Source organism: Meriones unguiculatus, chromosome 14 (genome assembly GCF_030254825.1).
Source record: "Meriones unguiculatus strain TT.TT164.6M chromosome 14, Bangor_MerUng_6.1, whole genome shotgun sequence".
Lineage (NCBI taxonomy): Eukaryota > Metazoa > Chordata > Mammalia > Rodentia > Muridae > Meriones > Meriones unguiculatus.
The window spans coordinates 2,706,109-2,732,967 of NC_083361.1; the positions used below are offsets into that span (position 1 = coordinate 2,706,109).

Sequence of the window (26,859 nt, forward strand, 5' to 3'; positions counted from 1 at the left end):
ACATGCCTGTGATCCCAGCACTCACAGAGTCAGAGGCCAGTGGATCTCTGTGAGTGTGAGGCCAGCCTGGTCTACAAAGCGAGTCCAGGACAGCCAGGGCTACACAGAGAAACCCTGTCTCGGAAAGGTGGGGGCAGGGGAAAGCCAGAGTGTGACCTGTGGAAGAACACCTCCCCCTCCAGTGCAGTTAGGCCCCCTCTGAGTAAGGGTGCTGCCCCTCAGCCCCGTCTGTCACCTAGTGCCTTCTCAGGGACAGGCTGATGGGGAGGGGAGGGTGCTGCTGCGGAGGCAAACAGGAGAGTCAGGTCTGGGGGTCGGCAGCGCTTGAGCTGCTGCTGCGGCGGCTGCTGAGATGGCGGAGCCCTTGCCCAGCAAGCACAGGTGCCTGGGCTGTTTCCCAGCCGTGGTGGCACGCGCCTGTAAGCCCGGAACTCAGGAGGTGGAGGAGGAGTTTCAGACCAGTGTGGGATACCCGAGACCCTGCCTTAAAAAGGGAGGCGTGTGGCTGGGGGTGCTGGAGAGATGGCTCAGTAGTTAAGAGCTCTTGTTCTTACAGAGGACTCAGGTTCAACTCCCAGCATTCACATGGCGGCTTACAATCCTCCTCACCCACCTCCACAGGCGCCAGGCACAGGCATGGTTCATAGGGATACACGCAAGCAAAGCACTCACACACAAATAATAAAATAAAACTGAAGACCTGGAGACATACAGAGAAGGGAAGAGATACGCTGGGAGAGGGTGAAGAATAAGAAAACTGAGACAGAGCAGGGGCTGACAGAGATAAGCAGGTAGAGAGCACAGAGAGACACAGAGACAGGAGAGAGACAGAGAAATGAAACAAAGACAAGGATGCTGAGACACTCCCAGAAGCAAATCAACCCCAGCCTCCTCTGAGGGCCCCCTACCTTACCCCCAGGACTGGGCTCTCTGACAGACAGGAAAACTGGATCCAGCACTCGAGGGAGGGGCAGGAAGGTGGACCACATTCCTGAACAGCCTGTCCTTAAGAACTGATGCCCCCCCGGGGGGTGCTGCAGGTACCAGGTGCTGTGCTAGCACACTTGGAACCTTGGCAGGGCATGAAAACAAGAGCCGGGGGAGAGAGCCCACCCAAGTCCTGGGGCAAGGTGTAAGCAGAGATGCATGTGAGAAGGCATTGGGAGGCCACAAGGCTGGTGGGCGGCAGGAGCCTAGGGGGCGGCAGCAAGCTTCAGGGGCAGGAGCAGGAACAGATGGCATACGGGCCTCCAGGAGCAAAGAGTTCAGCAGGCATGGGGGGTGGGGTACCTTTTCTGACAGGGTTTCCTGGCGGTCCTGGAACTCACTCTGTGGACCAGGCTGACAAACTCAGAGCTTCCCCTGCCTCCTGAGTGCTGGGATTAAATGTGTGGGTCACCACTGCCTGACAAGACCCCTTTTGAGGAGGAGTGGAGCGTGGCTTGCTGGTTAAGACTGCTCTTCGAGAGGACCCTGGTTCAATTCCCAGCACCCACACCCATACCAGTGCCAGGGGATCCGATACCCTCCTGTGGCACCCATAAGCACCAAGAACACATGTGGTGCCTGGACATACAGGTAGGCAAAGCGCCCATATGATAAAATAAGATGTACGTTATTCATAAAACATGAAGCAAAGCAAAGGAAGTGAGAAAGCCCCAGGTGTGAGTTCCCAGGAACCCCAGGCACGCCGGGCCAGTGATGCTGGCGGTGGATTTAGGAGTCAGGACTGTACTTAGGAAGCAGAGGGTGCACCGTTCTGGCGTGTGAGGGTACGGTTCACAAATGGCCGGGGGCTGAGGAAAACACATAGACCTACAGGTACAGGGGGCCTTGAGAGGCTGCACCTGGCTGGATAGCTGAAGCAAACACAGATACTCACGCGCACCCTGCGCGCGCGTGCAGAGCCTGGGAAGAACAGATGTGAGGGGAGCTGAAAAGTGGACAGGGTGGGGACGTGGGGTTAAGCAGTCAAGGAACAGAGACGCCGCAGACTCTCACGCCTCCCACACTGGTCTCCGCCCTGCTACTCTTCCCTCTTAAAATCCAGGGCCACTTAAACCTCCGCCAAGGGCTCCGTGCACCAAGGCGCTCAGACAGGATGGTCACCTGCGTGACAGCGCTGCTGCTGCCGGTTCTGGTGCTGATGCTTGTGTGGTGGGGCTGGGTCGTCCACCGAGCTCACGTGCGCAGAGGCCTACCCCCGGGGCCCACGCCGCTCCCATTGCTGGGGAACTTGCTGCAGCTACAGTCTGGACAGCTGGACCGGGCGCTCATGGAGGTAGCTCCTACCATGGGCTGGGAGCGCAGAACTCTGGATTTGTGAAGGTGCTATTGTGCCCAGGGGGCCAGAAACCCTGGCTCTCTGCAAGGGACAGCGGAGAAGACTGAGAGCCTGCACTCCTGGGTCTGAGGGAGGAGGCTGTCCTGCACTCCTGGGTCTGAGGGAGGAGGCTGGCCTGGACCCCTGGTCTGAGGGAGGAGGCTGGGCCTGGACCCCTGGTCTGAGGGGAGGAGGCTGGACCTGGATCCCTGGTCTGAGGGAGGAGGGCTAGGCCTGGACCCCTGGGTCGGAGGGAGGAGGGCTGAGGTTAGACCCCTGGGTCTGAGGTAGAAGGGCTGAGGCTGGACCCCTGCATCTGAGGGAGGAGGATGGGGCCTGGATCTCTGGTCTGAGGGAGAAGGGCTAGGGTCTGGACCCCTGTGTGTGAGGCAGGAGAGTGCGGCCTGGAAGCTGGGGCCTATACTTCAGCGTCTGAAAAGGGAGGACTTCAGTGCTCCTGAACCAGTGGGATGAGGGGCTGAGGTCTCCACGGAGCTCAGAAGCTGGGGAAGGGTCCTGCTGAGTGCCCCTTCCCTTAGCTCTCCAGCCGCTGGGGCCCAGTGTTCACGGTGTGGCTAGGCCCACGCCCTGCAGTGGTGCTGTGCGGTTACGCGGCGCTGCGAGACGCTTTGGTACAGCAGGCAGATGCCTTCTCCGGCCGCGGGGCCATGGCTGTCTTCGAACGCTTCACCCACGGAAACGGTGAGGCCCAGGCTGGGTAGAAGCGAGCACTAGACCAGCCAATTTGGTCTAAGTGCCAGTGGAGCCAGGCAGAGTGGGCGGGGCCTGATAGAGACCGCTGCTAACGAGGGCAAAAGGTTAGGCCTGGGGTTCAATCGAGGCTCTTGATGCAACCAACAGAAGACTCAATTCCGAAGCCCTTAAAGAGCAGCCCGGAACTGAACGGCAGAGGTGGACTCAGCTCGGGTGGTCGGAACATGGTCTGGGGAAAGAGCAAAGCAATAAGTCGTCCTGAGAGGGGCGGGCCAGCGCCCGGACCCGGCACCGACAACTCTTGAGTTTTGGTTCCCACCGTAGGCATAGTGTTTTCCAACGGGCCACGTTGGCGCGCGTTGCGCAACTTTGCACTTGGAGTGCTGAGGGAGTTTGGCGTGGGTACAAGGACCATCGAGGATCGCATCCTGGAGGAGGCGGCATGTGTGCTGGAGGAACTGCAAGCCACCATTGGTGCGATGGGCAGGGAAAGCAGAAGGACCTGGCCGGGCGGGGGGAACAGGGGAAGGCTAATGGACTGCGGAACCACTTTGGGTGGAATGCAGATCCCAGGGAGCGAGGTGGAGGAGGAGCACAGCTTCTGTGTGAGGGGGTGAGGGTTTCCTCGCAGATCTTACTGGCCTCCCTGTCACTTTCAGGCCACCACAGCTTTATTACCCAGAGCTGCTCTCACCCCCAGGAGCTCCATTTGACCCCCGGCAGCTCTTGGATAATGCTGTATCCAACGTCATTTGTTCTGTGGTCTTTGGAAAGCGCTATGACTATGGGGACCCAGAGTTCCTGAGGCTCCTGGACCTCTTCAGTGACAACTTCCGTATCATGAGTTCCCGATGGGGCGAGGTGAGACGACCAACTTCTAGACGCAGCCTTGGGCCAAACCCCTGGGGCACAGCCCTCCCTATAGTGGCTGTAGACTTAATGACGGAGTTTTACGACCCACAAAATCCTGACTCAATTTTGCCACCGGGACTAGGGACTATGGAGACTACTTAGGCAGTACCAGTATGGTGGCACATGCTTTTGATTCCACCTCTCAGGAGCCAAAGGCAGGAGGAGCTCTAAACTGAGGCCAGCCTGGTTTACAGAGTTCCAGGTTAGCCAAAGCTATAGTGAGACCATCTTTTAAGAAAGAACCCTCTCTCTCCAGATATACAATATGTTCCCATCCTTCATGGACTGGATCCCTGGTCCCCACCACCGAATCTTCAGAAACTTCGAAGAGCTCCGCCTCTTTATCTCTGAGCAAATTCAGTGGCACCAGCAGTCACGAAAAACAGGGGAACCCCGCGACTTCATCGATTGTTTCCTCGACCAAATGGATAAGGTACAAGTCCCCGGGGCCCTGAGTCCTACCAAGCCCACACTGGAGCAGCAGGCAGTAGGGCCTCTCCCTCTGCCCCCAGGAACAGCAGGAGCTGGAAAGCCACTTCCAGGACGAGACGCTGGTGATGACTACTCACAACCTGTTCTTTGGTGGCACTGAGACCACAAGCACCACTCTGCGCTATGGGCTCCTCATTATGCTCAAGTACCCCGAGGTGGCAGGTTTGGCAACCGGGCCCCTCCCCAACACCCCTTTTACCCATCCCGCCCCGCCATAAGCCTGCGTGCGGAGGGTGGCTGGGGTGGGGTCTTGGTAGAGAACCGCTCACAGCTTCCGGTGACCCCAGCCAAGGTGCAGGAGGAGCTGGACGCCACTGTAGGTCGGGCTCGCGCCCCTAGACTGGAAGACCGTGCCCGCCTGCCCTACACCAATGCAGTGCTGCATGAGATTCAGCGCTTTATCAGCGTGCTGCCGATGGGGCTGCCTCGGGCCCTCACCCGAGATGCACGCCTCAGGAGCCATGTCCTGCACAAGGTGCACAGCAATTCTGCAATGAGGGAAGGGGACACCGAGTATCTATTCAGAGATAAAGGTTCAGTGCGGCCTCACAGAACCAGTGGCCTTGGAGCTCCCCTCCCGGGCTCTCAGTATCACCTTAGCGGATGGGGTGCAGCGGTGTGAGAGCACTTGGCCAGCACCTTCGGGGCCCTGGGTTAGGTACAGTCACAACAGAAAGGGTGTGGGTGGGGTGTCCACACTCAATCTGAGTGACAGCGACTGTGTAACCCCAGGGCACGTCTGTGATTCCCCTGCTTGTGTCTGCACACCGGGACCCCACCCAATTCAAGGACCCTGACCATTTCAACCCCACCAACTTCCTCGATGCCCACGGCGAGTTCCAGAACAACGATGCCTTCATGCCCTTTGCCCCAGGTCTGGGCCAGGAGGGAAGGGACCCCAGTGGCCAGCACTGGGTGACCAGCTCATCTCACACCTGCACCCGTATCCACAGGAAAACGGATGTGCCTGGGTGCCGGCCTGGCCCGCTCTGAGATCTTCCTCTTCCTCACTGCTATCCTGCAGAAGTTCTCCCTGCTTCCCGTGGGAAGCCCTGCCAACATCAGCCTTACCCCACAGTGCACTGGGCTGGGCAATGTGCCCCCAGCCTTCCAGCTCCGCCTGGTGGCCCGCTGAGGGTGGGCTCCGCGGGTCTGATCTCAGTGGCCTTGATCTCCCTTGCCTGCCCTAACTGTAAATCTCTTTCCAGAGACAAATACAAGTGTGTGCAGCTCTGAGGTAAACTTTTATTTCTTGGCTGGCAGGACCTCCATACACATGCTCCTCATGGCACTTTACTCTGTCCAAGCAGTAGCAGCCCAGTCCATAAAGTGCCACAGCCAAAGGGTTGGGGAGTCACTTCACATTCCAGGCTGGAAAAGTGAGGAGGGGTGAGTATGCCCCTCAACAGACCTTTGCCAGCAAGAGGCCATGACTCACCTCAACCCCAATCCTGCCTCCTCTCAACACACAATGAACCAGACATGGCAGGACGTAGGCCACTAGCCATACTGACCAGCCACCGCTTAGGTCACAACCTAGCCCCGCTCACAGGGCAACAGAGGTCTCTCCTTGTTGCTCCTTGGGTGACACTTAGCGCCCTCCACACCACACAGTACAGAGGTAAGCCAGAAGCAGCAGCATGGCAGGGAGGAGCGGGCACTGAGGCTGGGGAGCTGCTGCTGGGCCCGGGGCTCCCCTCAAGGCAAGGAGCTGCTGGTCCATGCAGCTCTGGGGTTGGCCATTAGGTGGGTGTAGTTGGCTGTGATACAGGTACTTGGACACCTTTCTGTCCCGATGCTGAGGATGAGAGGAAGACAAGAAATTGTGAATCACTAGGAAGGGACAAAGAAACCAAAAGAAACCTGGAAGATGAGGACAGGGTTAAGAAATAAACAGGACTTGGGCTGAAGATACCAGGAGAGCAGACAAGAACTGGGGACAAGGGACTGATGGGAGGGTTATGGGTTTGGGCTGATGACAGTGCTTGTTGTCTAGTGTGGCAAAGGCCCTACGTACCACTCTCAGCACCAGAAAACAAAACAAAACAAAACACAAAAAACAACAAACAAACAAACAAAAAACGGGGGTGGGGGTTGGGAGGAGTGGCTACGGACCTGGCAGCATACAGGGATTAGAAAGGACAAAGAAAGAAAGCAGGTACCTAGCTGATATTTGTCTCTGGCTGCTGCCCGCTCCTTGGCATCAAAATACCAGACAGTGATGGCGTACCTGGGAAATTGGGCAGTCAAAAATCAGTTTCTAAAGTTCTAGTTGCCACTTCCAGTGGCACACCCACCCTTGCAGGTCACCTGATTCTGGTTCCCACTTAGGCCCACTCAGCATCTTGTCACTCCCCTGTCAACTCTGGGGGCTGCGAGGGGTCTAAGAAATGTTTGGCACTGGGGAAGCAGCTAGGCACATCCCTAAAAGTACAGGTCATACCTGGTGGCATAGGCTGGCTTCACCTCATGTGGGTTCCGTCGGTCAGACCAGAAAATGAGCAACCGGTCAAAGAGTGGCTCGATGTTGGCTACCACTGGCCGACCCTCAGGGAAGATCTGCAGCAGGCCGCCATGCACCTGCGGGCAGGCCAGATGAGGCTACTGCCTTACACTGCACCCAGGCACCCACCAGGGGGAGCATCGCCAGCACACACCACTCCCTCCCACCACCAGGCACCTAAAATGAATGACAGCCCAGAGTCTACATTGCCATGGAGATGGGCAGGAAGCTACTAAAGACAGGAAAAGGGGGAGAGTGTACAAGTCTGGGTGGGGCTAAGCAGACGGCACCATTCCCGGAAAAGAGGGAGGGCCCACAGTCAGCTAAAGAGGAGCCTGCGGATCTCACTGCCCCGTGAGCTGAGGAGTGGAGGGCAGAATCCCAGCTGGAACATAAGCACACCGTCCCAGCCCCCACACCCTACCTTAACATCCCAGTTCTGATTCAGGTAATAGATACAGGTGATGCAGCGCCCATCGCCGTGGGGATTGTCAACATGCCTCACGTACCCAAGCCCATTGCCTGGGTAACACGCCACCATGGCCTGGTAGAAATGGAGGAAGGCGGTTTACTGAGACCAGGCAGGGACACCTTGAGGAAGCAGGCTCACCATTCCTGCCCTGGTCTTTACCATCTTAGGCTCTAGGAGCTCCAGCCCAAGAGCCCTTTTACCTACTTCAGCCACATTCCATCCTCAAGTTCACCAGAAACCTAAGCTCTCCGGCCTCAACCACCCACGCTCCCACCTCCGTCTCCACCCCAGAACCTGAGGGGCTCAATGCACACACGATGGTTTGTTTTCTAGCGAGCTTAAAACTAGTCTGTGCAGTGCTGCACGGTGCACACCTGCGAGCCCAACACTTGGCAGGCAGCAGCAGGAGAAGCACAGGTACAGGGCCTGCACAGTCTCCTACTGAGTTCTGAGGTACGGAGGCTCCAGCCCTGCTCACATCAGAGGTTCTGTCAGGGTTCAAAGAAGGTACAGCCTGGCGTTTTCCAGGGTCCCTCAGGTAATTCTAATGTGAAGTCATGCTGGTTTGCCTGCATGTGACCTCAGAAATCCCAGCTACATAAGCTGTCCCACACAGAGACAGGAGCCTGACCTAGAATCCCAGCTCCCAGCATGATGCACACTGTCAGCAGCCCCAGTGCTTGAGGAGCCTCAGCTACCGCTCTGTGAAACGAAGTTGGTAAACACCTTCCACTCCCAGCATTAACTTCTGAGAACACAATGTTCCCAGCATCTCAGAGGCAGGCCTCCGCTGCCCAGCTTGGTCTCTGTGGGCACGGGTCTGGCTAAAGTTACAGATTTCCCTGCCTCTCAACCAGGCAGCCAGGGCCCGAGGATATCTGTTACCAGGGAGCTAACAGGACAGCCACCTCTGCAGGCCCAACCCACTGTGTCAGATCTCAGTGTGGCCGAGTGAGCTGTGGCACTGGGGAGGTGAAGAAAGTCCCCCACTTCACAGGATGTTGTGAGAACTGAACGAGATTACAAACCTCTGCAAAGACACAGTGCCTACTGCCACAGAACAGAGAGCTGAAGCCCAAGCTGAAACGGTATTTAAAGGAAAAAGAGGCGCTGTGCGACCCTACTGGGAGAGTCCAGTCTTCCGCCCAGTTGGCAACCAACTGTCTGTGTTGACCCTGCCACCCAGGTAACCACTCTGCAAGATGGAGCTCCCTGACAACACTCAGCTCTACTTTTGGGTCTAGCCTAGCCCAGCAAGACAAGTATAGAAAAACAATCAGACACAGCAATGTCTGCTCTCAGCACTCCATTCAGCCCTACATCCTGCTCCCAAGGCTCTTCTCAGCCCACTAAGCCCAGAGCTAACCCTTGTCAATGCCAACGTCCTCTCTGCATCCCATCTCTACACCTGGTCAAGCAGAAACCCAACCCTGGGAAAGAGGCATCTAAGGCTGCACAGCACTAGTGAGATTCAGTACCGGGTGCAGTAAGCGAGAGGCCCCAGGGAAAGCGCCGGCCTCTAAGCCCAGGGGGCAGGTCTTCTCTGCACAGCTCCTGCAGATGGACGGCACTCAAGCAGCCACTCACCGGGAGAAACAGTGTGGCTATGGCTCTGGTGGCTTGGAATCAGTGAGTCACTGATTAGCAATGGACAATGCCTCCTGAGCTGGGAATCAAATCAGGGCTCAAGAAGGTTCCGCACGCTGATGGGGACAGCAGGTAGTGCTGTGCTCCCTCTAATCACTCCCCACACAGCACTACACACCCAGCAAAGCACAATTTCACACACACACACACACAGGCACCAAGACCACCAGCCTGGAGGTCCTGACCCTCTCTCTGCTCTAAGCCTCAACACACCTCCCTCCTCCTCACCTCAAAGCCTGCAATCCTGCATGTTACTATTACTGTTACTATTACTATTAACAGGTCCCCAGACTTCAGCACGACTGACACCATGTTAGAGGCACCATTCTGACCTTAAAACCTAGCATAGAAGGCCCCAGTGCCTGTCAAAACAAACAAAGATGCAGTCCAGAGTTCCAGCAAAGTCCCTAAATGCACTAACCTTGCTCTTTTGTTCTGGCATCTGTAGCTCTGCTTCTTGCTAACCTTAGTGTGCCAACCAGTATGCTTTTTGTGTGTGAAAGACAAAGAGCTGCAAGGCTTGGGGCTGCATGGTCTGGGCAGGCTCCCCATGCAGCTACCCGTCGGCAATAAAGACTTCCTTTTGGGTTTTAAGAGTGTCCTTGTAATCTGGATCGGTAATCCCAGCACTCAGTACGCAGAGGCAGGTGGATTTCTGTGAGTCCGAGGCTGGTCTGGTCTATAAAGTGAGTCTAGGACAGCCAAGGCTATAAAGAGAAACGCTATCTTGAGGGGGGTGGGGGGAAAGCAAAAAACAAAACAGTGTCCATGCGGGGTCTGTGATGGGTTTATCTCACAACACTACTGCTCTGGACTCAAGCAGCTGACTGTCCAAGAGGCCCTGGGCCAAATCAGAATACCCAGGGTGGGAGCTGTGACATCAAAGTGCTACTCTGAACTGTGCCCCCTTCAGGAAAAGCTTCATCCACAGGGGACAGCAGTAGAGTAGCAAAGGAACTGACTCTCCAACCTTCTTCCCTCACAAGCAGAGAGAAGGAGGCTCCAGGATGCTGGAGCTGCTATTGGTAATAATGTGCCAAGGACCCCACCACTGCCACACACACTGTATCAGAAGCCAGTGACTCAGCCAGACAGCAGGCCCTGCCTCAAGCTGTTCGTAAAGGGGCAAACCAAACCAGCCAGACCCTCCCTGGGGTCCCCTCTGCTCAGCCTTGATGCCAGAGTCAAGCCCTCCAGCAACAAGACCACAGAGAAGAGGCAGGGATAGAAGGGAAGGTGGGAGGAGAGGAACCACTCTGGGATGACCTAGGTGCTGCTGGTCACACCAGCGCTCGGTGCCCTCACTGCCACTGCCTCGTCAGTCCAACACCCCCTAAAGAGATGCTCCATGTGGCCCTTACCCTTCCTAACTGGGAAAGTATCGAGTTGTTGTGTACAGTAGTAATTGGGCTAGCTCCCTCCTTCCACCAGCCTGACCAGGTCTTACCTCCCCATGGATAAAGGTCACTTAGAGGATCCTGACTCCCTAGGCACGACGGCGCATGCCTATAATCACAGCACTCAGGGAGACAGAGGCAGGTGGATCACTGTGAGTTCAAGATCAGCCTGGTCTACAAAGTGATCCAGGACAGCCAAGGCTACAGAGAAATCCTGTCTAGAAAAACAAAGAAACAAACAAGAACCTGACTCTTCCCTGTCCCCAATCCTAGCTCAGGTGTTGTCACCAACCACATCCAGATGGGGGAGACAACTGGAGATCAACAACCAATTCCTTCAACCCCTTTCCCACACTGCTCAAGTGGCCAGGCCTTCCCGTTCCACCCCAACTGGTCCAGCCTCCGAGGCTACAGAGCTGTGTCTACTCCTGGCTCTCAGCTCCCCTCACTGACTCCCTCCTGCAAGGATGGTGGAAACCAAGTTATAGCTGCCTAGCCAGGAAGCAACACTGATCTTGCTTGCACAGAGGCCAAACCCAGGGAGGGGCCAGCTCTGGTTCTTCAGCTATCAAGTAACGGGAGAGAGAGAAAAGTAGGACAAGTTCCAGCTAGGGTGGGGAGAAAATAGGCCTGCCCCCTACCAAAGGGGGGAACTCTGGTCCCCAAACCAGTTTCATCCTGAAAAGAAAGCTGTACTGAGGCAGAACCCAAGATAGAACCCCAGGGACAAGGGAGGGGACCATTAGGAGCACGTCTCCCGCTCACAGGGCACAACACAGCCTACAAAATCACCAGCCAGGAACCATAGTTGGCCAGCAGCAGGTACTCTCAACAGACTGTATCCAAATGACACCAAGCCTCAGACTTAACACTCTTCCATGAAGAGAATGGGTATGTTAACAGACCAGAAAGGCCTTGGAGGCTCCTGACCCCTGGTTCTTGAATGGACAACTGGAGGCCTATGAGGCCCTAACAACAGTCCACAAACTCCCAACCAAATGTACACCTTTCCTGAGAAAGTCTGTGACCTTTGGCAGATTTATCTGAAAAGCCTTGACTCCAGAAGCATTAAGAACTACGGTCCTGCAACAAGAAAGAATGGAGAAGAAAAATATAAAGGCAGAGGGTCAAGGAAAAAGATCAAGAGAAAAGCAGGCAGGAGGTGACAAACGGTCAGAGGATGAAGAACAGGGACTAGAGCAGGGAGGAGTGGGAAAGATGTGGACAAGTGCTCTCCCTAGGCCAGCACACTGTCGCTCAGTGTCCCTTCCAGGAAGTTATTGATGCAGATGCCAAAAGTAGGCTCACAGGGCAGAATGGAGGCCAGGCCAGGTGCTCCAACTAGACAGGCAGCACCTCATCCTTGGTCTAGGCTACCTCAACACTGCCACCCTTCCCTTCACCTTCTGTTTCTGCCATCTGCATGCCAGCAGACCGCAGCAAGCAGAAGCCTGTCGACCTTAGGTGCTCTCGGTCTAAGGTAGTTTAAGATGAGCAGTGGCTTCTGGTCCTCCAAGGTTAAGGACCACTGCCACCCCAGACTGAACTTCCATTCCAGCTATAAAAGTCAAAGCCCAGTGGGAGGAAGAGACCTGAGTCCCCCCCACAGGTAACTGGAGCTGCCTACACTCTTCTACATAACCCCAGAAACGTGTCACCAAACCCACATGCCAAAGCATTAGGCACTGAATGGAGAAAGTGCCTTACCTTGGTACGCCCATTGATGACGTAGTTGCCCAGACGCCCTGCACAGTGGCGAATGACTGAGTCCACATGGGCCATGAGGGCACCGATGCTCCGGCAGCCTGGCTCGTGGCCTTCTACCCAGGCAATCTGGTCCCCACGAATGCTGCGTGGTGGGATCGCCCGCTGGCTCACCAGCTGCCCATCTCGCAGACGCCCGCCCCGCTTCAGCGCTTCCACCTCAGCCAGCACGCGGCCACCCAGTGTTGCCCCCAAGAAGTTGTCCTTGACGCAGATACCGTAGTACCGCATGCAAGGCACGATATAGTCCAGGGCCAGGCGCTCAGGTGCAGAGGGCTGGGCTTCCTCCCTCAGCCTAGCACTGGCCTCGCCGCGGCAGCCGCCGCCGCCCACACCACTTTCCCCCTTGGCCTCCTGGTTCTCTTGGCCGGCCCACAGTCGCTTGCTGGGTGAAGGGGCATCCCCGCCATCCTTGGCCCACTTCCGTTTGGGGGCCTCAGGCCGGGCACCTTGGGCCGCCAGTCGCTGGCACTCCTTGGTGACCAGCGCAGCGGCGCCTTCACTCTGCAGTGGCCACAGCTCACCACCATCCTGCCCACCAAAGCCCTCCCGCAGGGGACTGGCAGTGGTAGTGGTAGCAGTGGCTGTGGTTCTGGGGGTCCCATTGCCAGCCGAGGCCTCACCAGATGCTCCTGGACGGTGGTAGGAGGGTAGCAGAGGGCAGGGCAGGTAACTCTCCACCCCCATTCTGGCTCGGCTAGCTTGTTCCAAGGACTCTGACACAGACCCTTGCAACTGAGGGAGAGCCTGATTCAGGGCCTGCGGCTGGCACGGGCTGTCCATGGCAGCAGTGTCTTCATCCCCCGGGCATGGAGGGCACGGCCCGGGCCCATGGTGCCACCCTCCTCCGCCTCCTCCTCCTCCACTTGATGCAGCCGGGGGCCGCTGGGCCTGGTGTGGGGCAGGGTGAGGCAGGGCAGGCAGCAGGGGCTCCTCTAGTGCCCCGGGGGTGCTCGCTGGTCCCCAAGTCCACAGTTGTCCCTAGGAGCTTGAGAAGGGACTGATGGGGGTAGCTGGAAGAGAGAAAAACAAGAACTCAAGGGGAGCTAAGAGACAAGCAGGTGAGAAGGGGTGAGGATGGTACCAACAGTAAGCAGATGACAAACTGGGCCACGGCAAACACAAACACACACACGGTGAGGCAAGATGAAGATGGGGCCCATAGGAATTTGAGAGGGAATGGCGGGCAGAGAAAGTAATAGAGAAGTGCAGGGAACGGTGTTTGGATGGCCCCAAGAGGAAGGAAAGCAACGCCGGGGTGGAAACAGGAGGCACCTGCCTGCCGGCCCTCTAGAGACTCGGAGAAATGAGAAGGGAGCACGACACAGAAACCGGGAACGAGGAATCCCCGGAAAGTCGGGGCTGCGGGGAGCACTCGCGGGAAGCAGGCCGCCTGAGTGCAAGGCCACGAGCCGGGGCAGGCGGGGAACACCGGAGCGCAGGGACAAAGAGAACAGGGAGGAAGAGCGGCCGGCGGGGCGGCGGGAGGGCCGGTGGGGTCGACCTGGCCCTACGGGAGGAAGCCTAGCGGGCCGACACACGGCCGGACGGAAGGGAGGGCCTGTCAGAGCGACGGACCGACGGAAGGGAGCCCGGGAGGAGGGCGGGAGCCCACGGCCTGCCCCCACGCCCAGCCGCCGCGACCCGGGGCCGCCGGACGCCGCGGGCGGGCCCCGCCGGGCCGGCCCCTCCCCTCGGCGGCGGCCGCGCGCTCTCGCGGCGCCCGGTGCGCGCCCCCGCCGCCCCACCCCCACCCCCGGCGCGGGGCCGCCGCCGCCGCCGCCGCCTGCGCGCGCTCCCGCCTCCCGCCCCGGGGCCCGCGGCCCGCCACCCGGCCTCGGGCTCCTCTCCTCCCCGGGGCCTTCCCCCGGGGCGACCTCCTCACCGAGCTTTTTCCTCCGGCCTCGGCGACGCCGTTTGTGCCAGCCGCCCTGCGCCTCACAGCGCGCCATGCCCCGCCCCCCACCGCCCGCGACGCCCCGCCCCCGCCTCGCCCGGCGGCCACGTGACCGCGGCCCGGCCGGAGAGACTGCGCGTGCGCGAGCCGCACGTTGACAGGCGGCTCGGGACGGCGTCCGGGAGAGAAAGGCGAGCTGGGCCCGGACGCGGGGCTCATTTGCATCGTGCGCCCCGCCCCTTCCACGGGAAGGCAAACACTCAGGGGTCAGGAAGATGCGTTCTGTGAGTCTTTAAGGCCGCCCCTTGGGGCGGGGGCGCGAGCAAACCAGGGGTTTCACGTCGAAGGCTGTTTTGGCATTTGCCATGCAAATGTCTCATTTACATGGGCCGCCCCTCCGCACAGCCGGAGAGATTGAGAAATGACTGCGCAGTTAGTTGGAAAGTGTATGTAAATTCCTACGTCAGTAATTTACATAAGCACTTAAAAAAAATAACGGTGAGTACGGGATGTCCCCAGAGAAGCAGAGCCGGGCAGAACAAACGAGCAAGTATGTACTGTTTGCATGACCCTCTCCGCGCTGCTCCCTCAGGGCAACTGTGGAAGTCAGATTAAAGCGACTCGGGGCAGACTCACAGAGAAGACATTTGCAAAACCCAGCTCCTCTGAGCCTAGGCGTTGTTTATGCAGTACGGGGGACTAGGGACGCCATCGCTCCCTCTCTAAGCTACTCATAACACTTACTCCACCATTCCTGGCAGGGCTATCCGGACAGGGGTATTTGAATGACCCACCCCCTCCACCAACGCCTGGGCCTACCAGGTGGGCGATGAAGGGGGGCGGAGACCTGCTGATATTTGGGGCGCGCAGCTGACGCTGTCCTGAGGGGGCTGCATGAGTCTCCAGAAGGCCATGTAAAGACGTCGGGCGAAAGGAGATCCATACCAGCACCAAGTGTGACCAGGAGTCCAGATTATAGAAAACCACAGTCGCACAGGGAGAAGGTTCGTGTTCCCTCTCTCACACACACACATACCTGAAAGCACACACAAATCTCGGACACACGTTCTCAGGAACACAGTGAGCCACTGTCCTAGTTGGCCGACATGAGACATCGGCTGGTCAAACCTGACCCAGAATCAAGGCCCCTTTATACGCCCAATTCCTTGGTCCTGACGCTGCACACAACAGCAGCCTCACCAACACACTCAGGAGGCCAGAGTCCACTCACAGGCCACAGCATCACATGTTGCCACTGACAGGGTCTCACACACAAGTCCTGGGAGACTCATACAGGCCACACACGGGTGTGCACACACCAGCTTCGACTGATCATGCACTGCTGTGGAGTATGTACACAGACTGGTCACGGGCACACCTGTGGTCCTGGCGCGGGGGAGGCTGAGGCAGAGAGACCTCAGATTCCTGGTTAGTCTAGGCTACAAGGCCCTGCGTCAAAAAAAAAAAAAAAAGCGGGGGAGGAGATGTAGGAAAAAGCCAAAGAAAAGACATGTATATGCCAGACTGGCCATCAGTGAGTGTGCTAGCCAGGATGTACCCCAACATATCCACAGAGTCCTACCCAGAACCATGGTTCCTCATGCAAAGGCCCATTCTTAACCTCCATCCGGGACCTCTTCTGCGTTCTCAGAATGAAGAGGCCAAGACTCGGGTGTAAACAGTACTTTATGGAGGGCCGGGACAGGATGGAGCAGGCCTCCAGGTAATAAATAACAGACTTGCAACAGCAGGGCCAGGCAGGAAGTGGGGGCCAAAGGGCCCTGGTCTCAAGCTTTGGGAGTTCTTCAGGTATGGTTAGGGGCTCGGGGGAATAGTTAGCCAAGACAGAGGAAGCAGCAGCAGGTATGGGTTCCCCCTTCCCCTGTGGCTCAATCTTGCCCCAATGCCAGGCCCCACCAGGCCAGGGAAGGGGGAATGGCTGATAGAGTAGCTTTTCTGGGGCTGGGGCAGACTGGGGCCTGGCCTCTTGGGGCCTGGTTCTGAGCCCCAGCCTTCGGGCAGGGCTGGTCCAGGAGAACAGGTGAGCTGAAAGAGAAGGGTATTATGACCTGGAGGGATCCGGGAGTCTAGCTGGAAGCTTGTCTCAGTCCTGGCTACCTTCCTGACCTGTCTGCCTGCACCCTGTCTGTGCACTGTCTGACTTGGGTGCCCCTCTGAAGCAATGTGGGAGATTTACTCTTTGAGCATCTCCCTATTTGTCCACATCTGTAAAGGAGTGTTTCAGTACCTACCACGACCCTTGCTAGGTGGTGGTTCACACATGTACAGGCAGAAGAAGGATGTTAGGTTTAAGGCCAACCTGAGCTACATACATAGTGAGATCCTGTCTCAAAAACACAAAGCATGAAAAAATAAATAAATTAAATACAGTCCCCACCTTTGAAAATTTCTGTGTCCCTTTTTATCCCTAATGGTCCAGGCTAGGTCAATCCAATGCTTTTCAAACAGGAAAGACAGAATAGATTAGTGGTCTTTGCTTTGACTGCTTACCGATTTCTCTAGAAATTTCCTAAAGTAAATCCTGGACATCAGAATGCTATAAAGCTTTCCAACTTATTCTAATGTGCCCTGTATCGAGAGGGCAGTGTTGGTAGGCCCTGACTGACTTTTTGTCTAGATGGAGTGAAACCACGGGGCGTGGTGGTTCGCTGGTGTAATCCCAGTACTTAGGAAGTAAATTAGAGGCCTCAAGTTACAAGCCTGTGCTACCGTCTCAAAAAAAAAAAAGAAAAAGAAATAAAGACAAGAAAAAATATAGCTCAGTTTGTAGTGCTTGCCTAGCCTGCATGGGCCCTAGTTCCATCCTCAGCACCCCATAAATGCAGTGGGGTAGTACTGTAATCCAGCACTTGGGAGGTGAAAGCCAAAGTATCAGAAGTTCAAGGTCACCCTTGACTACATAGAAGCCTGAGACCAGCCTGGGCTGTATGTCTCTGAGTAAAAAAAGAACAAAAAAAGAGAGAGTTGGAGGGAGGAGAGATGCTCTTTAAAAGTTTTTAGAATAAAAAATATCAGGCCAGACCTGGTGGTACACCTTTAGTCCCAGTACAGAGGCAGAGACAGGTAGAGCTCTGTGAGTTCAAGGCCAGCCTGGTCTACAGAATGAGTTCCAGACAGTAAGGGCTATGTAGAGAGACCCTGTCTCAAAAATAACAAGATTTGTTTGTAACCAGGCATGGTGGTAGCCGCCTATAATCTCAGCATTTAAAAGGCTAAGGCAAGAGGACTGATGCAAATTTGAGGCTATCCTAGGCAAGTTCTGTATTAGCCTGAAGAACCCTCTCCCACCTACCCCCCCCCAAAAAAAAACACTAAAGGTTTTTTCTTAAGTTTTAAAAAATTGAGTTTTTTTCTATTGGCAGGACTACCTTAGATAATGTATGACATATGGTCAATGGAGTCTGTACAAGCACTGGTTACATGTGACTCATTGAGGGCAAAGTCTGGAAAGACGCTACACTACGTTCCGAGGCACCCGTCTGTTTATCTCCTCACAGCCAATGTCCCTTGTGCTCTGGTTTGGTTTGGTACTCTGTGGTGCTGGAACTGCACCCCAGAAGGCCACCTGCACGTGAGGCAAGTGCCCTACCACAGAGCCACACTCACCCTCCCAGTCCTTTAAGATAGGCAGGAAGGAAAGCAATAGCTGGGCAGTGGTGACGCACGCCTTGATCCTAGCACTCGGAGGCAGAGGCAGGTGGATCTCTGTGAGTTCCAGGCCAGCCTGGTCTACAGAGTCCAGGATAGTCAAGTGTACACAGAGAAACCCTGTCTCAAAAAACAAAACAAAAGGAGGAGGAGAAAGAGGAGGAAAACAATGGATGGCACTGTGGATCAAGCTTCCAGCAAATGTTAGGCCCAGCTCTAAATACTCTACAATTCATTTACTCACTCTCTGCCACACCCATCAAGGTGACTGTCCCTATTCTACAGAGGAGGAACAGGCTCAGACCAGCAAGTGCAGAGGCCGGGAAGGAAGAACACTATCTGAATGGCTCACCCTGGACTTTCCTCTCTTTCTAATCCCACAAGCATTCCCTCAAGAACCAACAGGTCCTAGCCTAAGGACTTTCCCCACAGCCACCCTAGACATGCCAGGGGCTGGGAGGGAAGGGGGCTAGGCTTCCTGCAGTACAGAGGTGAGGAAGGGACCAAAATCTGCAGTGTCTGCAGGTCTGTCAAGGAATCTGGACCATGCATGGAAAAACCAACAAAGCTTCTGGGAGGAGGTCACCAGGGCAAAGGGCAAGAAAACATGGCCTGAAAAAAAAATCCAAAGAAACAGAACTTTACTGTGACTTCAACAGTCAAAGGAGTATGGAAAGGTGTAAGAGGCCCTGCAGAGGGTCAAGCACCAGGCCTAGCAGCTTCTGCAGAGTCCCATGGACCCCAGGAGCCATGGACAGATCTAAGCTTTAGACAGAGCCACTGACTGCCACTGAAGGGAACAAGTCAGGAGAGAGAGAATAGGAGAGAAACCAGCCACTTCTCAGTACCCCTTACTTGCCTCTGGCTGGATGTTTATTCCTCCCTGTGGCCAACAGGGTCTTCCGCATCCCAGGCTGGCCTCCAACCCACTCCAATGTGAAGGCCACTTCCTGAATGTACACTAGGATTGCTGCCAGTTTGCACAGTTCTCAGTAGAGAAGCCAGTGCTTCCTGCATGCACAGGATGCAAGCACTCCATCACCTGAACTCCACCCCTCAAGCCCACTCCAGTCCTCAGCAAGGCTTTCACTGGCACCCAGCAACCAGCCCTGCTCCCCAGTCTCCTCCTTCTACCCAGGCAGAGGGACTGTGCGATGTGCAGTCTGCACCTCCTCCTCTGCTCAGCAGGCCCCCCGTGGCTCCAACAGCAACCAGCTAATACTGAGACCTCCACAGGGCCTTCAATCCGCACTGGCCAGGTCCCCAGCTCATGCTGTGTCCTAGTGCGACATGCCCACACTGGCCTCCCTGGCCACACCGGGCGTGCTCCTGAGGCAGGGCCTCTGCACTTATTGTTTTCACCTGCCCCCTCTGACTCTCCTGCTCCACATTTCTGCTCAAATGTCATCTTCTCAGGTACCCTGTTTAAAAGGGCATTCCTCGTCCTATCCATCTTAGTCAACTGTTTTCCTCCACGACTCTTTCCCCCCAACTACTATATAATTTATGTTAAGTATTTCATCTATGCGTTGTCTTCTCCCAAGACAATGGAGGTACCATGCAAACAGGAATTTTTGTTTGGTTGGTTTTGGTCTGTTTTACCCACTGCTGTCTCCTGAGAGGCTTCACCAGGGCTTAGCACACAACAGAGATTCATTACAGCAGTGAGAACCATGACTGAGGGGTCAGGTGCAGGCTGAGGCTGGTAAAGGTCAGGGGTGCAGAGGGCCCAAGGGTTCCCCTGGGGCTGGGAAGATGGCTCCTTTGGTTCATAGGCATTTGTGTCTTTGTCACTCTTTCTCTTGTCACGTTTTCCAAGTCTTGAAGGCTGCTCTGTGGCCCGCCCCGCCCTGCACAGGCAGCCCTCTTGCCTCTTGAGCCCCAGCATCCCACCTGGCTCTGCAGGTCTCAGCAGCCACAAGGCTGAGGGGCCACGGCCTGCGCGCTGCGAGGCTGCCTCAGCTGGCGAAGGGATACGTCACCATACTGAATGCCTGAGCCCATCCTCTCCGGGTCTAGTTCACCTGTGGGAGGAGAAGTCAGGCATGTTCCTCAGAGCCAATGGGGCCCTGCCTTTCCCAACCCCCAATCCCCACCTCTCACATGGAGCAGGCGGGCCTCACCTGAGTCGATCTTGTTGAGGATGGTGCGTGCGCACTTCAGGAAAGCTTCTTCCACATTCTCACCAGTGAGAGCGCTGGTCTCCAGGAACATCAGCTCTGGAGAGGCAGGCCTCAATCAGTTTCCACCCTCCACTCCAACTCTGGGGTCTTCAAAAACTCTACCTATGCTTGGCTCGCCTTGGGCACTGTACAAGATTGCCCTGCAGGGAATGACGTCTGCCTACCTACACACTCACCCAGCTCTTCCTTCCCAGCTCAGCTCCCACTGCCCTTCCCCAGAAACCCCTCCCTGAGGACCCAGCCTGAGCCAGGAGGCCCCTCTAACAGCCTCCTGTGCCTCCTGTCCCAGCAGTGACTTCTGATGTCTCCATCAGCGCATGCATTTGCCTCCCTGCCTCCACCACCACTGCACTGTAGGCCTCCTGGGTGTGTCACCATCTCCAGACTCACTGAGCACAGCCCCAAGCCCACTGACGCTACCCAGTAGTCACATGACAGCACCTCATACTGGGCAAGTTAGTCTTAGGATTCAAACCACATCTGCCTGGCAGCAAAACCTCTTCTAAACTTGGGGTTCTGAAAAACAGGAGGCCATGAGCTGGGCATGCTTGCGTACCCTCTGCAATCCTAGAGAAGGCAGAGAGACAACACAGACGGTCAGAAGTACTGGGTCGGCCTGGGCAACATGCTGAGTCTAAGGTAAAGCTACCTTCAAAAAATAAATAATGGGTGAATAATACACTTTTTAAAAGAGCCACAGAAGTACTCAGTTGACCCCAACCATCATATAAATTGGGCATGGTAGCTTACGCCTGCAATCCCAGCATTAGGAAGGAGAATCAGGAATTCAAGGTCATCCTTGGGTACAGAGAGCTTGAGACAAGCCTAGGCTACATGAAGCTCTGTCTCAAAAGTAACAAAGAGCTAAAATTAAAAATAAGAGAGAAAGAAAAATGGGACATAGGCAGATCCCAAGTCAGCAGATGTGGGTAGTCTAGACAGCCCATGTTGTCAAGAGTTAATACTAACCTTTTTCTTTATGCTCCTGCCCCTGTCTTCACCTTCACCTAGCATACTGGTGCTAGAAACTGAAAACAGGGCCTCAGCCATGCTAGGCTGAGCCACACCCCCAGCCCTCCACTGGTGGATTCCAATCAAGAGATCTATCACAGAGCACAAGTGCCTGTTCCCTAGGGGTCTCACCCTGGTTCACCTCCTTTATTCACAAAGGTGTCTTATCTGTAGAGCCAGCTGAGTTTGAGGTATCTACCTTAGACCACTGCTGTGCTGACCCCCCTCCCCCACCCACTCTGTGGAAGTTTATCAGGAGTTCCTCTGTACCAGCAAAAGCTAAGGCAGGCTCCTTGGCCAGCAGACTTTCCAGCTGAACCTGAAGACCACAGTGGTCACATGACTCGGTACTTAGGAATCAAAGCAGGCCTGCTGAAGCCTCCATGTTTAGGACACAACCATCCATCAAAAGCTGAGAGGCACACGGGGCCACAGGCTGGCTACCCCTCTACCCATCACCAGACCACAGCACAGCCCTCACCATTCTCCTGAGCAAAGCGGGAGGCTTCTAGGAAAGTGACCTCACGCTCAGGGTCCAGGTCCTTCTTGTTGCCACAGAGGATGACTACGATGTTGGGGCTGGCCAGTGTTCGGGCGTCAGTCAGCCACGCAGCCAGCGAGTTGTATGTCTCCCGGCTGTGAGGAAAGGGCAGAAGAGGAAGGCAGCACGGGAGTGGGACCCTCCATGCCCGGCCTCTCCCGTGCCACCCAGACCCTGCACCCACCATGCCCAGCCTCTCCCATGCCACCCAGACCCTGCACCCTCCATGCCCAGCCTCTCCTGTGCCACCCAGACCCTGCACCTACCTGGTGATGTCGTACACCAGCAGGGCTCCAGCTGCCCCTCGGTAATAACTCCGCGTCACCGACCTGTGGGCCAGGGGACCCAGTCACCCCAAGGCTGGGATCTGCCCCGGGTGCCCCCTCTGTGGAGACAGGCTAGTGGCTCGAAGGCCCCTTTACTGTTGGCCCATCCCCTGACCTTGGTCTTCCCGAGATAGCTTTTCTGCCTCCCAGTTTATCTCAATCATTGTTATTACTTGGGTTTGCTTCTGGAGATAGTCTCACTCTATAGCCCAAGCTGGCCTGGAACTAAGCAGCCTACCTGGCCTCAAGATTAAGGCAGCTCTCCTGCCTGAGCCACCACACCCAGAGGGGCTTGGGATCAGAGCCAGGACCTGGCATGTGCCAGATAAATGCTCTACACAGAACTACACCCCAACCGTTTTAGTTTAATTCAAGATCCTGCTAACTTACCCAGGCTGACTCCAAATTCAGTGTATCCCAGGCAAGCCTGGAACTTGCTTCTTTAATTATTTCTTTTCTGTGGGGGTGGGAGGTGGGTGTACATGCACCGCGGCGCATATGTGATGGTCAGGGGACTCTGGTAGGAACTGCTTCTCTCCTTCCACTGTGGGCTTAGGAGCGCAGACCTATGTCCTCAGGTTGGCAGCTAGCACCTGACCCACTGAGCCACCCTGCAAGACCGTGTTGTAACTTCCAATCCTCCTGCCTTTGTGTTTCAGGGAACTGAGATTACAGGCCTCCACCGCCATACCTAGCTTCAGTTTCCATTGCTTTCTCAATTTTCTTTCTTGTCTGTCAGTCTGTCTCTCCACGCTCACTTTTGCCTTCCCTCTTCCACTCATTCAGTGAGTCTGACATCTCCCATTTGCCTGTCCTGGCCAAGTGCTATGCACCTTCTCTTTGCCCCTCCCTGCTGTCTGATGCAGGCCCCTCTCCTGTGTGCTCAAATCCCTTTGTCACCAACCTGGATCCCTCTGGAATGCAGGTACTTACTGGAGAGCCAGGCCTTCTCACATGCCTGCCTCCTTCACTCTCCCTCTGCCTCTGGGTTCCATACAGCTCACACAGACAATCTATCCATGGCTTACCTAGTAGCCGCTATGTGTAAAGGCTAGGTCCTCAATGACATGAATATTCTCCCTCCCTCCGTCCCTCCTGCTCTACTTCTCACTCTCGGGGTTTGTGTTTCTGCAGACCTACTAGGTGGCCCAGCCTACACATTTCCCACTCTGCAATACATTCACTTCTCCTCCTCCTCAACTATACCTCCCAACCCTTCCCACCACTCTGCTTCTGACCTGTTCCTTCTGTGCCCATTCCCTCCTTGATGACTTGCGTCATCTTTATCTCTCTGGCTCTCTTTCCCTCTGAGGCTGTAGCTCTGTGAGGTTTCAGTGTTCATCTGTTTTAAGATCCCTCTTCAAATGCTACTTCTTGGGGCTGAAGAGATGGCTCAGTGGTTGGTTAATAACGCTTACTGCTTTACTTGAGGACATGGGCTCTATACCCAGCACCCAAATGGCAGTTCACAACTACCTGTAATTCCAGTCCCAGGGTATCTAATACCCTCTACTGATCTCTGGGGGCTCCTGCATACATATATACTTAGGCATACTAGCATAGACAGTTAATTAACTAATTAATTAAAAAATAAACTCCCTCACACCTCTAAGCCATTTTTTTTCCTTCTTCTTCTTTCTGGTCCTCAGGATGGCATCAAGGGTCTTGCCCAAGCTAGGCAAGAGCTCTACGCTGAGCCACACCCCAGCCCCTCACTGGGGAATTCTATGCAGGTGTTCTACCACTGAGCTACACTCCAGCCCCTCACTGGGGGATTCTAGGCAGGGGCTCTACCACTGAGCATTACCACATGCCAGTCTTCTCTTCTCTCTTTTTTCTTTCTCTCTCTGTGTCTTCTGAACTCAAATCCAGGAACTTACACTAGTTAAACTAGTGCTCTCCCTCTAAGCTACAACCCCAATCCTTTCATTTTCATTGGCCTATAACTCACAATACTGCTCTTCAACCTCCCGTGTATTTGGGATTATAGACTCAACCTACCACATTCAGCCTTTTCTCTCCAGGACTTCCTCTCTCCTCAGACACACCCTGTGAACAGCAGTCCTGTCTCTCTCCATCTACCTGTCCTACTCAGCATCTCCTTGCTCTCACTCCAGCCCTGAAGGGCTCTACGCATCTTTCTCTCCTGCCCTCCCTCTTCCCTCCTTGGGAACCCCGGACACCTACCGAAACCGCTCCTGGCCAGCAGTGTCCCAAATCTGGAGCTTCACAGTCTTCCCCCCAACGTTGACCACCCTGGATCCAAACTCCACGCCGATGGTGTGGTTGGAGTCCTGTTTGACTAGGAAGAGGGAAACAAGAGGCAGTGCAGGGGCTCCCGGAATTCCCCCATCCTGCAAGCCGCCTCCTCCTCCTCTGCTTCTGCAACCCAGTTCTCACTGCTGGATTGGCAGAAGGCTTAGCAAACAGACCATCCACCAAGGCTAGAGGCAAACCCACAGCACTAGCTTTATGCCAGCGGTACCTGCACCCCACCACATCTACTGCCCACTGACCCACACCATGGCCACATCCACAGTTCCAGGGTCCTGCCAGAAACTCACACTTATTCTCAATGAACTGATGGAGGAGACATGACTTGCCAGTTCCAGCACTGCCAATCACCAGGAATTTGAAGAGGAAGTCTGAGCAGATGGCGCCAAGATCCAGGATACCCACAGGGAGAAAAAGACAAAGAGAGTACGGAGAAACAGGAAGTCAGGAAGGAAAGATGCACACAAAAGTGGAACCAAAGCTATACATGAGAAACCGTAAAATACTATTTTTTGTTTGTTTTGTTTTAAACATCTACAGTGCTATGGATAGAACTCCAGGCATTAACCATGCTAGGTAAGTGTTTTTCCACATTGACCTACCACTCAGCCCAAGATCTTTGTTTGTTTGTTTGTTTGTTTGTTTCCAGACAGGGTTTCTCTTGGAACTGGCTCTGTAGCGCAGGCTGGCCTCTCGCTTGGAGATTTGCCTGTCCCTGCCTCCCGAGTGCTGAGATTAAAGGTGTGGGCTACCACTGTGCCAGGCTACTGTTGATGTTTGAAATAAAGTTTCACTATGTATTTTAGGCTGACCTAGCTGTCCTCAAACTCTTAAGCAAATCTCTTGCCTTAGCCTCTAAAGGAGTACCAGAAATATGGGTGCCACCACACCCTGTATTCTTTCTATTTTCTTTTCCCAGTCAGGGACTGGGCAGGCCTGGTGGCACACACCTGTAATCCCAACACTCCGGGAGGCAGAGGCAGAGGCAGCTCTGTGAGTTCCAGGCCGCCTGGTCTACAAAGCAAATTCAGGACAGGAAGGCTACACATAGAAACCCTGTCTCAACACCCCCTCCACGCACCACACACACACACAAGAGTATTACTGTGTAGTCCAGGCTGGCCTCTAACTTGAAGCAGTCCTCCTGCCCCACTCTCTCAAGTGTGAGGAATATGGCACACAATATGACTGTTCTCAGACAGTGTTTGCTGTGTACATGCCCACCACTGTCCTGAAGATCGCTGTGCATTTCCACAGCTCATTTAATCCCAAATAAAGCCTAAGGAGGGAAGTCTACTTCGTACCCTACTTTCCAGACAGGAGAATGGGACCAGAGAGGTTGACTGACTGCACAAGGCCACACAGCTAAGAAGAGCTAAGATTCAAATCCAGACTGAGGGTCTCCATATTGCAAGATCTTAGCTGATGCATTTCAAAAGCCATTTCAACAAGGATTAAATCTGGCCTCCATTTCACCTCCTACCACCCTCTCTCTCACTCATTCACTGTCATGGCCTCCGACATTTGGGCCTATTTCCTAACCTGGTCGCTTCCTCAAGGGCTCGGCCCCAGATTCTTTGGCTTTTCTATGTGTTGAATGAATAGAGCTGCCTCTGATTCTTGTCAGGGCTTTCAACTGCCCTCAATTACGTCCTTACTGATTGCCCAACTCTGAACCTCTTCTCCCCATCCTCTGCCCAGAACCCTTGGCCTCTAGCCTTAAAAATAAGCCGCATCCCTTAACACTAAGTTTCAAATCTAAAACTCAAAGACCACAACACTCCAGACTTCTCAAACCACATCGGCCCCACAGGGTGTGCAGGGTCCACAGCACCTGTGCGAGGTTCTCTCCAGCCCATAAAACCCGTCAGCCACGCCCTGGCCGCTCACGCTCCGCCCAGGAAGGCTTGCTTCCCTCCTCAAGGCCTACCCCCTACCCCAATTCAGCGAGACCGGCTCCCTCAAACCCCGCCCTCGATTTTGTTAACCTCCACAGCGGTTTCCCAAGCTCCACCCAAATCGCTTAAGCTCAGCCCCAGGTCCACTTAGCCCTGCCCTGTATCGCGGCAGACCCCGCCCCCCGGGCAGAAAGCCCCGCCCCGCTCCTACATCCGCATCCACTACGGGCCCAGCCCCCGCCTCGGCCCACCAGCCTCACCGTAGGTCTCGGCCATGGCTCGGTAGCGACCGCTGGGGCCGCAATATGGCGCCGCGGCCGCGCCTGCTCCTCGGCTGGCAGCCGCTCCACTCGGGCTGCAGCCTCAGCTCCTTTCCACTCCCGGACCCGGCGCCGCCACTTCCGCCTTCGCCCCCCCCACTCCCGCGCGAGCCTCCGGAGCTGCGGACACCAGGCCACGCTTGCCCAACGCAGGAATTGGCGGATTCGGCAAGCAGCGGGCGGGCCGGACGGCGCCGATTGGCGGCACGAGAGGGGCCGAGTCGAGCGGGGCGTGACCGAGGAGAACGATTGGCACGACAACCGGGAGAGGGCGGAGGCAGAGAGGCTGCGCCGGTGGAGGAACGGATTTGGTCAGGAGTCCGGGAGCAGAGAGGAGCCTGCGGATTGGCTAGACGTAAGCCCGGGGGCGGGGACACGAATGCCAAGAAGGGGCAAGGGCAGGATGGACGGAGTTGGGATAGCGGATCTCGGGTTGCTGCGTGGTTTCTAACCCCACAGGCCGGAAGGAAGAGAGCGGACACGTGCACGTTGCCACCCATCTGCAAGAAAACCTCT

At 55.5% G+C, this 26,859-nt stretch overlaps 3 protein-coding genes across 6 annotated transcripts; 1 reads left to right on the forward strand and 2 right to left on the reverse strand.

The window, feature by feature from the left end:
* The first annotated feature begins 2,101 nt into the window (after positions 1 to 2,101).
* On the forward strand, positions 2,102 to 5,576 carry LOC110556715 (cytochrome P450 2F3-like). The gene is made up of 9 exons (XM_021650606.1): positions 2,102 to 2,281; positions 2,863 to 3,025; positions 3,362 to 3,511; positions 3,738 to 3,898; positions 4,206 to 4,382; positions 4,462 to 4,603; positions 4,729 to 4,916; positions 5,174 to 5,315; positions 5,395 to 5,576. The coding sequence occupies exons 1-9, from the start codon at positions 2,102 to 2,104 to the stop codon at positions 5,574 to 5,576; spliced, it is 1,485 nt and encodes a 494-aa protein (XP_021506281.1).
* A 90-nt stretch (positions 5,577 to 5,666) lies between these two features.
* On the reverse strand, positions 5,667 to 14,243 carry Egln2 (egl-9 family hypoxia inducible factor 2). 3 transcript variants are annotated; one of them, XM_021650631.2, is made up of 6 exons: positions 14,110 to 14,242; positions 12,168 to 13,237; positions 7,369 to 7,488; positions 6,885 to 7,021; positions 6,604 to 6,671; positions 5,667 to 6,239 (listed from the first exon to the last, which is right to left on the reverse strand). In XM_021650631.2, the coding sequence occupies exons 2-6, from the start codon at positions 13,005 to 13,007 to the stop codon at positions 6,184 to 6,186; spliced, it is 1,221 nt and encodes a 406-aa protein (XP_021506306.1). In that variant the 5' UTR covers positions 13,008 to 13,237; positions 14,110 to 14,242; the 3' UTR covers positions 5,667 to 6,183. The 3 variants fall into 3 exon arrangements, with proteins under 3 accessions (XP_021506306.1, XP_060222463.1, XP_060222464.1); XM_060366480.1 differs by lacking the exon at positions 14,110 to 14,242 and adding an exon at positions 13,500 to 13,884; XM_060366481.1 differs by lacking the exon at positions 6,885 to 7,021 and having other exon boundaries at positions 6,159 to 6,239; positions 14,110 to 14,243.
* A 1,546-nt stretch (positions 14,244 to 15,789) lies between these two features.
* Positions 15,790 to 26,422, reverse strand: Rab4b (RAB4B, member RAS oncogene family). 2 transcript variants are annotated; one of them, XM_021650629.2, is made up of 8 exons: positions 26,284 to 26,422; positions 24,416 to 24,496; positions 24,039 to 24,153; positions 21,792 to 21,854; positions 21,466 to 21,620; positions 19,914 to 20,009; positions 19,684 to 19,814; positions 15,790 to 16,167 (listed from the first exon to the last, which is right to left on the reverse strand). In XM_021650629.2, exons 1-7 carry the CDS (start codon positions 26,297 to 26,299, stop codon positions 19,699 to 19,701), a joined length of 642 nt encoding a protein of 213 aa, XP_021506304.1. In that variant the 5' UTR covers positions 26,300 to 26,422; the 3' UTR covers positions 15,790 to 16,167; positions 19,684 to 19,698. The 2 variants fall into 2 exon arrangements, with proteins under 2 accessions (XP_021506304.1, XP_060222465.1); XM_060366482.1 differs by lacking the exon at positions 26,284 to 26,422 and adding an exon at positions 25,960 to 25,999.
* Between the last annotated feature and the right edge of the window lie 437 nt (positions 26,423 to 26,859).